The sequence below is a fragment of the Oncorhynchus tshawytscha genome, linkage group LG25 (genome assembly GCF_018296145.1).
Source record: "Oncorhynchus tshawytscha isolate Ot180627B linkage group LG25, Otsh_v2.0, whole genome shotgun sequence".
Taxonomy (NCBI): Eukaryota; Metazoa; Chordata; class Actinopteri; order Salmoniformes; family Salmonidae; genus Oncorhynchus; species Oncorhynchus tshawytscha.
Genome location: NC_056453.1, coordinates 7,912,981 through 7,928,089, shown reverse-complemented (window position 1 = coordinate 7,928,089; position 15,109 = coordinate 7,912,981). Strand labels below are relative to the sequence as shown.

At 44.5% G+C, this 15,109-nt stretch overlaps 1 protein-coding gene across 3 annotated transcripts in view; it reads left to right on the top strand.

Annotated features, from left to right (window-relative positions):
* Positions 1-15,109, top strand: part of LOC112224153 (unconventional myosin-Id) — a 124,148-nt gene that overhangs the window by 15,527 nt on the left and 93,512 nt on the right. For all 3 annotated transcript variants that reach the window (XM_042305906.1, XM_042305905.1, XM_042305907.1), the window contains 2 exons: positions 12,438-12,646; positions 13,309-13,402. In XM_042305906.1, coding sequence (XP_042161840.1) covers positions 12,438-12,646; positions 13,309-13,402 — 303 coding nt within the window. The remainder of the gene's footprint in view (positions 1-12,437; positions 12,647-13,308; positions 13,403-15,109) is intronic.

Genomic DNA, 15,109 nt, shown 5'->3' with positions numbered 1-15,109 from the left:
AATGGTTTGTGATAGAAACGTAAAATACATGTCAAATATCCTTCCTCCTAATGACGTTTGTGAGAATTGCCGAAACAATCTGAGATACCAAAAAATATTTCCCGCTCCCATTGGCTTTTAATCACCCTGTAGGTGTCCTATAGGTCTCAATAACATTGTGTGTGCTTCACAGGTACAAACTACCATTGAGCCCCACTGTAATCCAGTATCTGCCATGTATCCTAAGTATTTAACCACTATTAAAGTGCAGGGCCTGGCAGCTTCTCCCGTTTCAGGCGTATAAACACTCATTTGTTGCCGTAACAGCAGATTGAATCGTCGACGAGATGAGAGACACCAAACATAGCAACCCGACTCCCTCCATGTGACTCCTTCCCTGCAGAGCAATCACTGGGATCAAAGTCTCCACGGTTTGGGTGCAGTGAGCAGAAGCAGACGGGATAGGTGAAAGGTTCTACTTCCTCTTTCCATGATACAGGATCGGCCTAATATACAACACCACACTATCTCTTCTAGCATAGAGGAGAGTTTATAGGAGTCCGAAAAGCAAATCTATTGTGGAATACATTGCCTTCGACCAAATCAACCAAATTTTACAACAGGTGTAGTAGACCTTACAGTGAAACGCTTACTTACGAGCCCCTAACCAACAATGCAGTTAAAAAAATAATAATAAAAAAATAAAAGCAACAAGTAATTAAAGAGCAGCAGTAAAATAACAATATTAGATTAGATGTTCAGGAGTCTTTTGGCTTGGGGGTAGACCATGCTCCATTGGAGTTAATGCAATATGGTAGCACTTGGCCAAGAGCCTTTCTTGTGCCAGATCTTGCATATTTCTTTTTTCTTTGTTCTTCCCCTTTGTTCTTCCCCTGATAAAAACAAACTCCAGGAGAACACGTTGTCCTGACAGACATTGCTGAACCCTGGAGCTAAAATAATAATAATTGGCGATAACACGCCACATAGCCTCCAGGAATGTTAGATCCTAAACCCTCATATTAAAGTTTTTTTTTTTTCTCCCCTTAGTGGTAGTCGCTATTTAAAGACACAGAACTCGTCCCGTTTCTCTACTTCTCGCTTGCCTTTGCCCAGCTGAAAGTTCCTCTTGCCAAGAACAGCAAAGAAGGTGGATGGGATGTTGATGAAAGCAGATGACTAGAAGGAGACTTCTACAATGTCACCCCACAAGATCATTGCAAATGCACAGGCAACTACCAAAATAAAGGAAACGCCAACATAAAGTGTTTTTAATAGGGTGTTGGGCCACCATGAGCCAGAACAGCTTCAATGCGCCTTGGCATAGATTCTACAAGTGTCTGGAACTCTTGGAGGGATGCGACACCATTCTTCCATGAGAAATTCCATAATTTTGTTGATGGTGGTGACAAACCGTCTCAGGCAATGCTCCAGAATCTTCCTTAAGTTTTTTTGAGATCTGGTGATTTGAGACTGCTATGGCATATGGTTTACACAGTTGTCATGCTCATCAAACCATTCAGTGACCACTTGTGCCCTTTGGATGGGGGCAATGTCATTCTATGGGGGCATATCCATTGGGAGCCAAAATAATGTCTTGCTCAGCATTTTTATACATGACCCTAAGCATGATGGGATGTTAATTGCATAATTAAGTCAGGATTGACACCTGTGTAGAAGCACCTGCTTTCAATATACTTTGTATCCCTCATTTGCCAAGTTTTTCAATGACTTTGGCAGTTACCTATAGGATGGTAGCTGTATACTCTTACACTGAGTCCGACGCAATCCTCAACATTTTAGCAGCAAACTGTATTCATCAGTGTTTTTGAACTAGACTACTACCAGACTCTACTCCATTCCTCTTTTTCAGCACAATTTGGTAGTATTTTAGACCCCTCCCTAGCCTAGCATACAGTACTCCCCCTCCCTATTTCCTTGACTTTTGCTTCCTCAGTACCCCCTACAGCATTATTTTCTAAAACTGAAAAAGGTAGGACCAGCACATGGATAGCCTTTTCTCAAAAATGTCTCCTTCCTTTTCTCTCTCGCTCTCCAGCATTGAAAAGGCCAGTCTTGCCACAAGAATTTCCATACAACCCCCTGTAATCTGAAACACATTACCGCCCTTACATAAACAGGGCTGTGCTTTTGGAGCCTTTCCCCTCCTAAAATAAGTCCCGCCAGGCTTCAGAGTCACAGACGTCTCATTTGTGGACTGTGTGCGTTGGCAGGCGGACGCTGGCCGTCCAGCGCCATGTTTGTGGTCCTTCTAATGCCTCCTCTTCCCCACTCTTTCATTCAAAATTTTCTCTCGTCATATCCCTCATACAGTTTATTGATTTTTCTCTCTCCAGATTTCTCTCTTTTTCCCTTGCAATTCCTCCCGGGCCGCCCCCCATTATGTTGTCCCCTTCTTGATATGTCTATAGTACAGTAGGATCATAATGTAACCCATCTTATGTAGAGAGTCTGTACTAGTCTTTCAGTAGATCAGTCTGTCTGGCATATGCTTACTGCCCAGGGCAACGTGTCCAAGCTCTGGGAGGACCTTGATTAAATCTTGATAGTTGGAAGCCTAATCTGATTGAATCTAAGGTTGTTTGGCTCATGCTATAACAAGGTGAACCACATCCTCTGTTTAATCAACTTTCTGCTGAAAGACCCCGGAAACTAATTTAGACACGATGACACATGTTGCATACATGTGGATAGTGATCAGAATGACACTTTTGAATTAATGATTTAAGGTGGTTGGTAGGAATCCTGTGTGTCATGTCATGCAGGAATGCTTTAAGTGTGAGTCATTCTAATTCTGCTGTGTGTTTGTAGCGGCTGGGGCGGACAGAGGTCATGTCATTCTCCAGTTCTTCTTGTTCCCTTTGTTCACCTGTTGGCTTTGTTCCCTGAGGCACTGTGAGGGATCTGGCTTTCACAGCCAGGTCTGAGATCAGTTCACAGCACTAGCATGACTCACTTCACACACCTCTGACTGGCCATCTAGCCACTCTTTATCATCATCTCTCTCGCTCCCCCCCTCTCTCTTTCAACCCCCCAGAAAATGTCCACTAATTATAATCCACACAATAATTTCCATTTCCTGTTGCTGCAGGATTATTTTATTGTTGTGAGAAACTGGTCAAATTAAGATACTGCATCTGTAACTTCTCCCTTTTCTCTTTGTCTCCCTCGCTCCTTTTCTGTCTGTTTTTGTGCTTTTCCCTGCCCTCTTTTTACCCGTGACAGAAATCCGAGTGCTTTCCTGAAATATCCTGCTGAGTAACGTCTGAGTCTATTTTGGGTGGCCTTGTCTTTCTCTCTCCAGCGGCCTATCGTCATCCTCCTATGTGCTAGTTGCTGTGCCTTTACATTAGTGGCTGGACAGGCCAACTTGTTAAAGTGCAAACGGGTTCCGCATTGGGCCGGCAGACAGGCCCAACAGCCAGCCAGACTCCCCTCCCCTCTCTGAAGTCTCTTTATTGAATTCTTGAAACTTAATCTGACTAAAATGAATCTTTTCTTCTCTCGCTGAGCTCCCCTAGCTCAGGATTGGCCTGGGAAGTAGCTGTGATCTTCTCCGTCAGGGTATAGACAATAAAGGCCCGAGGCACAAAGAAACACTACTGTCAGCCACCCGATCTCCAGCCAAGCTGTTTACACCTGGCTCCCATTGCCTAAGTATTCAGAGGCGGGCCAATGAAAGTGGAGTGCATGGGAACACATGCTAGTCATGCTAGGCTAAAACTCATGCGCTAATATGAAACATAAATCTGCAGATGTGCTGTCATTAGAGCAGAGGGGAGGTAGAGCTCACCCAGTCAGCCCTGCTCCAGCTGTGCTCCAGTAGCTACGCTACAGTACAGAGGAGGAATCCAGATCCACTCCTACAGTATATGCTTATAAAGATTGATTTGTCTTTGGGCCAAGGGCTGGGAGTGTTAAGTGTTGAAGGCCCCTGGTCTTCCACAGCCAGGCAGACAGGCTGGAGTGGGAGCTAGGAGCTGCTGTTTAGAACTAAGCAGGGTTTACAAAGCAGCGGAAAATCTCCTAATGCAGTCCCCAGATGTTTGACGAGCTGAAAGAGAAGGAGGCCCGTAGATGCATGTAGAAAGAGTGGGGGGGATTGATGCTAGGATTGCTTCATTCAGGTGTAATGGCCAGTAGGCCATCAAATAACATTTTGTATCAGATATACAGTAGTATGTACTTTGACTTGAAATTGTCATTCAGATGATCAAAGTCTTGGATTTGTCAATTGATGCCTGTGACTAAATATTTGTTTTATATTTATGACTTGACCAGTAATGGGTGTTTTGAAGTGAATATCTCTTCAATTTAATCAAACACTTCCAGAACTATGACTTCTTATACAATTGCATTGGCTGAAATCACCCAAAATGGCCTCAAATAACCCTTAACTACCAGTAGAAAAACTTTACGTATCCCTGAATCACCAGTTTCCATTTCTCTCATGAACTGCCCCATAAAAGTGTGAGAGAACCATAATCCATGAAAGGTCATACCCAGCATGCACTGGGCCAGATAAGCTGTAAATCAGTCTAAACAGAGACAGCAGAATGCTGCTTGATGGTATAGTCACGGAGAGAGAGAAAAGTGAAACAGCCGGATATTATCCAAGTCTTAATTACTGGAAGTCCCCAACAATTTGAAGCACTGATAACAGCCAGCCACCACGTGTTGTTGGATCTCTCGACACAGTTTTTGGCTAACACAGTGTCTGGCTGTGTCCAGAAACAACCCCTAGCCCTTTTACCCCTAGGCATCGTCTGTAGATAAACAAGTTATTGAATAGATCAGGGATGGGCAACTGGCAGCCCCCCTTTTGTAGGCCTGTGCATCAATTCCCTCTCCCCCACTTGTTTTCTTTGGGAGGGGGGTTGTGCATCAGAAGTTTTTCTCTTGTTATGTCAGTCACTGACAGTCACTAAATTTAGCTCCATGTCAGCTACAACATTTTAGATTGGTAAGTATGGCTGTAACGGTAGACTTATTCCTACTGAACCGCTCGGTACGTGGAAATCGGTTCAGTCTGCACTGTGAACCCGAATGAATATTTAAAGAAATAAAACAATATTTAAAAAAACACTAGCCCTATAGGCTATGCCTACGCTGCATTGTATGCCATTGCCTCATGAGTAAATCTGAGCTGAAAAAAACATTCTAGGCTATTCTGTTGAAACAACCACAGCCTATGTGCGCGTTGCAATCAACATTTCTATCTTAACTGGCGGATTTCAAATTATTATTTTGTGAGGCGAACTCAAGTCCTTTTGTTCACCTGACCTGGAATTCCTTACATCAAATGCCAACCGCATTATCTACCAAGAGAATTCTCTTCGATTTTATAGTCACCGCCGTGTATACCCCCCCCCAAGCAGATACCTCGACGGCCCTGAAAGAACTTCACTGGACTCTTATGTAAACTGGAAACCATATATCCTGAGGATGCATTTATTGTAAGCTGGGGATTTTAACAAAGCTAATCTGAGGACAAGGCTTTCTAAATTCTATCAGCATATTGAATGCCCGACATGTGCCGGTAGCATTCTGGACCATTGCTTCTCTAACTTCCATGATGCAAACAAAGCCCTCCCTCCCTTCAGTAAATCTGACCAAGACACCATTTTGTTGCTCCCAGCCTATAGACAGAAACTAAAACAGGAAAAGCCCGTGCTCAGGTCTATCCAATGCTGGTCTGACCAATTTGGATTCCACGCTTCAAGATTGCTTCGATCACGTGGACTGGGATATGTGCCGGGTAGCCTCAGACAACAATACGCTGACTCTGTGAGCTAGTTTATTAGCAAGTGCATCGGTGATGTATTACCCACAGTGGCTATTAAAACCTTCCCTAACCAGAAACCGTGGATTGATGGCAGCATGCGCGCAAAACTGAAAGCGCAAACCACTGCTTTTAATCATGGGAAGGCGACTGGCAACATAACCAAATACAGACAGTGTAGCTATTCCCTCCACAAGGCAATCAAACAAGCAAAGCGTCAGTATAGAGACGCTTTGTAGAGTCGCAATTCAACAGCTCGAACATGAGACGGATGTGGCAGGGTCTACAGTCAATCATGGATTACAAAAAGAAAACCAGCCCCATCGCGGACTTTGACATCTTTCTCCCAAACAAATTAAACAACTTCTTTGCTCGCTTTGAGGACAATACAGTGCCACTGACATGGCCTGCTACCAAAGCCTGTGGGCTCTCCTTCACCATGGCCAACGCGAGTAAAACATTTAAACGTGTTAACCCTTACAAGGCTACCGGCTTAGACGGCATCCCTAGCTGCGCAGTCCAGCTGGTTGGTGTGTTTACGGACATATTCAATCAATCCATATCTCAGTCTGCTGTGCCCACATGCTTCAAGATGGCCAACATTGTTCCTGTTCCCAAGAAAGCTAAGGTAACTGAACCAAATGACTATCGCCCCGTAGCACTCATTTCTGTTGTCATGAAATGCTTTGAGAGACGAGTCAAGAATCATATCACCTCCACCCTACCTGATACTTTAGACCCACCTCGGTTTGCATACCGCCCCAATAGGTCCACAGACAACACAATCGCCATCGCACTGCACACTGACCTATCCCATCTGGACAAGAGGGATACCTATGTAAGAAGGCTGTTCATTGACTACAGCTCAGCATTGAACACCATAGTACCCGCCAAACTTGTCACTAAGCTCGAGACCCTGGGTCTCGACCCTGCCCTGTGCAACTGGGTCCTGGACTTTCTGATGGGCCGCCCACTGGTGGTAAGGGTCGGAAACAACATCTCCACCCCGCTGATCCTCAACACTGGGGCCCCACAAGGGTGCATTCTCAGCCCTCTCCTGTACTCCCTGCTCACCCATAACTGCGTGGCCATGCACGCCTCCAACTCAGTCATCAAGTTTGCAGACGACACTACGGTGGTAGGCTTGATTACCAACAACGAGGAGACGGCCTACAGGGAGGAGGTGAGGGCCCTCGAAGTGTGGTGTCAGGAAAATAATCCCACACTCAACATCAACAAAACAAAGGAGATGATCGTGGACTTCAGGAAACAGCAGAGGGAGCATTCCCCCCCCCATCCACATCGATGGGACAGTAGTGGAGAAGGTTCCTCAGCGTATACATCACGGACAAACTGAAATTGTCCACCAAGGCCATTCAGAGACTTGTACCGAAGCCACTCCTGCGTTGTCTTGGTTGTGTGCTTAGGGTCGTTGTCCTGTTGGAAGGTGAACCTTCGCCCCCAGTCTGAGGTCCTGAGCACTCTGGAGCAGATTTTCATCAAGGATCTCTCTGTACTTTGCTCAGTTCATCTTTCCCTGAGGAGTATTTCTGTCTGTACTAAAGCCCTTTTTGTGGTGGAAAAACTCATTCTGATTGGCTGCCAAGTGGGTGGGCCTTTGCCCTCCAAGGCACACCCATGGCTGCACCTAATGGAATGTATTTCAATTGACTGATTTCCTTATATGAACTGTAACTCAGTAAAATCATAGCTATGACAAGCTAGAAGTTAGTATTCTAACGCGAGACGGCTTATGTTTGGTTGCTGTCTCTCCCTCCTTGCTCCCGTGTCACTCGCTCACGGTACACACACCTCAAGGCTCCTCCTCCGCCTCTCCCTTGTGCTGTATCAGCTCTGGTTAATAAAGTAGCTTATAAAATTACTTTTCTGCTGCTTCCCTCGCTCAGATCCGACCATGACTAATACGGAACTGGTCGTCCTCGTGTCCATTCGGAACGGGTCTCCTATATTGAAAAATGTATTTATGCATATTTGTCCAGCTGGGAAAGCCCCAGGTCCATTTTGGAACGGGGACACTTTTTTAAAACTTCTATTTAGACAAATAAACAAAAATGTTCTAGAGTAACTGTTGGCATTTCATTTTCCCGCTGTACCGTAGCCGAACCGTGAACCCAAAACCCCAATACGTACTGAACCGTAGGTTTGTTGAACTGTTACACCCCATTGGTAAGTTAGTCTAGCGACAAGCTATCTAAACGTATAGTAATCATGGTTGAATTACTGACTGTCCCCCATTTTTGATTTTGTTAGTCTCTCTCACTCCGATATCATAAAAACTCTAACATTTCTCTCCGCCCTAGAATTGCAGGAAATTAGCACAACAAAATGTCGCTTAGGGCCGACTGACTGTGGGTATGACTGTGGCTATTCAAAACCGTGAGCCACCCTCATGATGAGTTCTGATTTTTTTAAATATTTTTTTTGTGGACTCCACGTGTGTGTGTGTGTGTGTGTGTGTGTGTGTGTGTGTGTGTGTGTGTGTGTGTGTGTGTGTGTGTGTGTGGCATTGGGATGGTTATACGGACAGGGTGAACTGACAGTCACAGTGTAGTAGACATTAACTAACTAGTTCAGAGACCAGGGCAGGTCTTGAGATTGATTGTTTGTGGTCTAGCTTGTGGCGCAGCCCTTCTCTGTTTGTACTGTATAAGGAGGCCCAGTCTCTATCATCTCTCTGACACGTAGGCAGTCACTTGAAATAGAGACAACCAGTGTAAAAAGAAGAGAGCAGTAGAGGTCAAGTGAAAGCGACAGTCCCAAAGTTTTGGCCACACCTTACTCTCGAGTCCTGAATTCTCTTTTCTCCCTTTCCGACCTCACATTCTCAATTCAAGAGCTTTATTGGCACGGGAAACATATGTAGTGAAGTAGATAATAAACCGTACAAATGTACAGTAAACATTCAACTCACAGAAGTTCCAAAATAATGAAGACATTTCAAATGTCATATCATGTGTGTATATATACTGTGTGTCTCTCTCGCTCTCTGCTCTCTCTCTCTCTGGTCTCGCCCCCCCTCTCTTTTCTGCTCCGGGCCCAGTTGTGAGGGGAAGTGTATCTGACTGGCACGGCCCACAGCCTTGATCTCTCTCCAGTAGGACCCCTCCTTAGTGCTGCCGGGAAACGGAAGGAAAGGGAGGAGAAGGAGGGGTTACCATAGAAACCTCCCACCCACCTCCAATTATTCTAAAGACCATAGCCCGGGACCCAAAGGCCCACAACGTTTCCCAACCTCCCAGAAACATCCACACAATGTTTAGCCTACACTCCCACTCCAGTCTGTTTTATCTTTTTAGTTATCTCTCTGTTACTGAAATTCCCCAGAATGAGAACACACGCTCCCACAGATGTCTCATCATAATACACACACAATTGATTCTGTTTTTGAACTGATGCCCTCTGATACCAACTATAGATTATGATGGAATAGGATGTTAATCATAATGTCCATTTTTATAAAAGCCAGATATTGGGTAAACACTAGGTCACTGCTGGGATTTTACCAGACACTGTCTGTATTGTTGAAACTGGGTGGGACATTGTATTCCCATGAATAATAATTTAGTTTAGTTGTACCGCACACAGATGAGGATATTTCCTTGCCTATAATTTTTTTTCTTTTTCTGTTCCATATTGGGTGTGGATGGAAACCAAACCACAATGACAAAATTACACTCCCTTGTGATGTTCTCGATAACACTGAAATTCGGACTAAAGTATTTTCTCCACGTCCCATCTGAAAGCTGGGCCTACAGTAACCTATTATGTAGATTCACCTTCAATTATTATGCTGTCAATTTAGTTGATTTCACAGATCACTCTCAACTGGTAGTTCATTGTATACATTCTCCCAGAAGCCATTGGACACGTGCACTTTAAGTGGGCAGCTCTCTTTGTTGGCACAGGGTATGTAGGGAGAAGGCGGCCTATCTGTGCTTCTTAGACAAAGACCCCCAATTGACGTCTGAACAATGGAGCAGGCAGTGCACACAGCAGCATTCCGTCCTGGAGGATGGCACAATAGCTCTTTCTCCAGTGCCAGTTCAAAGCCAGGGCAAATTGGTTTTGCAGCAAAGGAGTGTAAAGAAACGACATCGAACATATACAATCCACATGGATCACAATGACACATACAGTTACAATGTGCTGGCATATCAAGTCATAGGGCTGACTCGCACCAGGGGACGTGCCACCAGCCAGCATGCCAGCCTGCCCACCACTTCAACAGGCCCTGCCTGGGGACACAATGCCACCCTGGGCACACGAGCACAGTGTCTTGGTGTCACCCGTGCCCAGTGGTGTGTGGGATTGATGACATGAGGGCTCAAACATGGCTGGGTGCAGAAGAATGAGCTAATCGCCGCCTGTTGACCTGTCAGAGAGTTAGCGGTGGCGTGCTTGTTTGTGGAAGTGGCTAATTGTAGTTTCTGTGTGTACTCTGTGTAGTTTTAATTAAGCTCTCCATTTTAATATCTAAAGCCATCCTTCTCTGCTCTTTCTGTTTGTACCGTTCTAAAACAACCCGTGTTTATGTGTTGTGGCTATTCCTCAGCTGCTCTGTCAATGTTTTGTAGATCGCTCTGTTTTATCTTTTAGATATGGGCAGTATCTAACATCACCAATGCAGCTGCTTTATCGGAGTCCGAATCAAAACGGAATCCGAGAACATGTATGCAGGCTGAACCACTATGTGATCCCTTCACTGACGTTAAAGATTGTGGACAGAGATTAGCAAGCCAAAACAATTCCATGTTCATTGAATGCCAAGGTTTCTAGGGACTCAAGGACATGGATAACCAGGGCTGTAGTAAAGTTAGTTCATTGTTGTAACCACTAACCGGGTCGTTATAGCACTGTAAAATAGGATCGGCCCTCAGTGGCTGACCAGGGTTGAAACGGGTTCAATCAAATAAGTGCATCAATCCAGAGCGTCACTCTTAGGACAAGCAGTGATTCTGAAGGTGTATAGTAGATATGCTGTATTATATTGTTAGTGTAGGCCTCTGGAACCCAGGGCCGCCAGGTGGAACCCTGGGACCAAAGCAGAGGTAGGCCTGACTGGGGTATAGCTGAGAATAAAGGCCCTATTCTTCTGTGTAGGCGGGGGGAGAAACCCTGGTCCACTCAGAGAAGGAAGGAAGTGAGGCAGGCTGCCTGAGGGCATAGAGAGAGAAGGCCCAGATCAGTCCCAGTCAAGACTCTCTCTCTCCCTGGAGTCTGCACAGCTCACTGCTCGAGGATCAGTGTGGCTCGTTGGGTGTAAGTTTTAGAGTTGGGGCCCTGTCATACCATTTTGAGCACCCTATCCTGTCCCATCTTAAAACCACCACCGAAGCCCTCCTTGCCAAGAGGTCTGTGGACAACCTCTTGGGCCTTCGCTACATCCTGCAACACCTCGACAACCCAAGGACATACATAAGGATATTGTTTCTGGACTTTAGCTCAACACAATCATTCTGGACCTGCTACAGCACAAACTCATCCAGCTGATCGTATCTGACTCCCATCAGGATACAGCGTATTAAGATGGGGGTGGAACATATTTCAGCACGGGGCACCGCAGCATCCAGGACAAGGAAGCGTGCAGGTCAGATCATCACTGACCCCTGGACACCCCGTCTTTCAAAGACTCCGCTCTGGCAGACGGTTTAGGTCAATCATGATCAAAGCTTCCCTCCACCTGAACAGTGGCCCTCATCAACCGACCATCGGGCTCATAGGGGTGAAGTGACTTTGCGTTGGGCCGAACACTGCACCTTGCCATCAATGGCCTGTAATACAAATAACTGCACTATACTGCATTTGCACTATGTACACCTGCACAACACTGTATATGCACTGGATACTGTCACCGTGGCAGCATCCCTCTCTCTGCTTACATACAGTATATCCCCCTCTCTAAATGGTATATTCCCACTGCAATCAGTCTAAACTCCAGAGTTTTGTGTTTACTGTACCGATATTGCATATTCTGTATGTTGTCTATGTGGAATACAGACGCGTGTCTATGTATTCTGTTTCTGTATTGTCTATTGCTGGCAGCACCTTCACTCTAAAGCAAATTCTGGTTGTGTGTAAATGTACATGGTGAAAAAAGTGGATTGTCATAGTAGGACCATGTGTCTGGTACACTGTATGTAACTTCTTGCCGATATGTTGACCCCACGCGCGCACAAGTATGTTGACCCCACGCGCGCACAAGTATGTTGACCCCACGCGCGCACAAGTATGTTGACCCCACGCGCACAAGTACCCCACGCGCGCACAAGTATGTTGACCCCACGCGCGCACACCCCACACCCCACGCATCCCTCTCCCTCTGGCTGCTGACCACTATAGAAAAGCTATCATCGTCTGCGTTGTAGTGTTGAAGGGGGGGGATTTACATATAGAGAGAGGGAGGGAAACATGACCTGGTGTTAGCCTGAGTCTCTGCTGCTTTTTGGTGCTAAAATGTTACTTTGGACTGTGCTACTGAACTGCATTTGTGGTGCTGTTTATTACGGAATGTTTTTAAAAAGTGCCTTTTTCTAAATAGTGTACCTGTCCTGTAACAGTGAAATGACTCAGCGGTATGGCATCATGTTGTCAGGTGACGGTGAGTTCCCTGTGCTCTTTCTCTGGTGTACTGCAGGTTTGAGAAGGGCCGTATCTACACCTACATCGGCGAGGTGGTGGTGTCGGTTAACCCTTACCGCGCCATGAACATCTACGGCCGAGACACCATCGAGCAGTACAAGGGCCGGGAGTTGTACGAGCGACCACCACATCTCTTCGCCATCGCAGACGCAGCCTACAAAGCCATGAAAAGGAGGAACAAGGACACCTGTATTGTCATCTCAGGTAACGGGGGGGAGCCCTCTAAACGGCCAACCAAATCACAAAGTTATCTGTCTAGTGAACTAATTCCAGCATATAAATACATAGCTAACGTATTATAAGCTTTATAATAGGACATTCATAAGGGCTCATACATGCTTATAAGAAGTAATACATGTACATATAACACTGGTTCAGGTCAAGTCACGTCTTCCTGGATGCCAACATAGATTTTGTTTGAAAATGTAGCTTTTAAAGTTCAAATTTAATGTTCTCTCAAAATATTTTTGTAATGTCTGACTTTTGCTCTGTTTTCTGGCTGGAGTAATGTGAGATTGTCATTTAGGTGGAGAGTATTTTGGGGGAAATCGATATGACCCTATTTAGTTGAAAATAGCAGGGTCAACGCTGCCTTCTTTCTAAGAAAACAAGCTAAGTAACCACAAGCTGTGACAGCATGGTGAAAGTATTTGGTTGATAAAGCGCCACTTAGTGGTGAAGAGTGGAATATTCTGTCTCGAATGGCTCAAAACCCTAAACTCACCTCAAAAAAGCCCATGATAATGGAGATCACATTTTAGAGGTTCCAATTGAATTCAAATCTGAAATGTCACATACATTGCAGTACAAAGCTATAGCAAATTATGGCACTATATAACAAAAATAATTATGTTTTTCCAATGCAGGGGAGAGTGGAGCCGGAAAGACGGAAGCCAGCAAATACATCATGCAATACATCGCTGCTATAACAAACCCCGGCCAAAGAGCTGAGGTCGAAAGGTGAGAAATGTATTGCCATTAAGTTGCCATTTTAACCTTCTCAGAATGTCCCTTTTTTAAATCTGCATTATGTAATTTTTTGGGTGACCTGACCAAATTCACATAGGAATGTGACCCACCACCTCAATTCAGTCTTATGCAGCAAAATTTGAAATTGTGTTTTTTTACATTGGATAAAAGTAGAGCGATGATATATCATGATATATCATACACTGTAGCTGAGGAATAATGGAAAAGGAATTATGCTTTGGATGCTAAATTTGTAATCCCACTTTTGAGAAAATGGACCTTCACTGTTTCGGTACACCAACTGGAGAGCTCTTCTTTGTCTACACCCATTCAGCATCATTCACACCCTCTTAAGCCTTAGGTCCACCCATCTCTTTAAGGATTCACATGTGAGGCCATGTGCTAAACAGAGTGAGCTAAACGAGTAACCATAATCCTAACGCATACTACAAGCAATACAAACTGATTGTCATAGCTAGCCACCATGCATGAATCTGCAGGTAGTTAAAGCTAACCAACTACACTACCGGTCAAATGTTTTAGAACACCTACTCATTCAAGGGTTTTTCTTTATTTTTACTATTTTCTACATTGTAGAATAATAGTGAAGACATCAAAACTATGAAATAACACATGGAATCGTGTAATCACCAAAAAAGTGTTAAACAAATCTAAATATATTTGAGGTTCTTCAAAAAGCCACCCTTTGCCTTGATGACAGCAAGGATTATCCACACACTTAGCAGCTCATGTTATAGACAGAAGCATGCTACATGGCAGACCAATCCGAACTCATCTCTCAGCATGTCCAGCCCTTCCATTATCTTTTTATAATTTTTATTATTATTATTTTTTAATTTTACCCCTTTTTCTCCCCAATTTTGTGGTATCCAATTGTTTTAGTAGCTACTATCGCCCATCCATTATCTACGCCAATCATGGCTAGCGGGAAGGTTCCAGCTTTTTCCGTGGCTAAACCAACTAGGCTCATAATAAAAAATTAAAATGGTAGTTACAGATGGCATACAAGTTTGTTATTAAGGCACATGAAAGTTCACATGTTTACGTTCAAATGCATCTCCTGTGAAGTAGTGACGTGTGACGTACACCTAGCTTCTTGAAACAGGTCACAAATGTGTTTATAGATCTGTCATTCTCATTGAAAGCAAGTCTGAGAAGCGGTAGATCTGAAAATAATTTAAATTGGTTTTGAAGTTGCATTGGTATTCACTGCAATGTTGTAGTTCCCAAGGTGTGTCAATTCTGATTAGCCAATAGGCTTTCATGATTTTGCAGGAGTTTCATATTATTAATTCAGAGCAAGACTACCCGCCTCGCCTCTCCTGCCAAATTGAAAACCACGGCAGCGCTGAAGGTGAGAGATTTGTTTTCACATGGCTAGCAAGCCTTCTTTTGTTATTTAAAAGGGTGCAAAAATGTCATCAGCTAAGAAAAATAAGGCAATTGTATGCTCGTTTATTGCGTCTTGGACAAGGGAATATGGATTTGTCTTACTGAAGTACTGGTCTGTTTGCGCTCCCTGTTGTAAAACTGTTGTTTGTCGGACATCAAGTGCCTGGCGTCATTTTGAAACCGAGACATGAGGAAGAACTCCAAGGATGAGGCAGACAAGCCTGAAGGAATCGAGGGCCGTGTCCAGGTATGAAAAGCAAATCAGTGGGTTTACAAATCTACAAT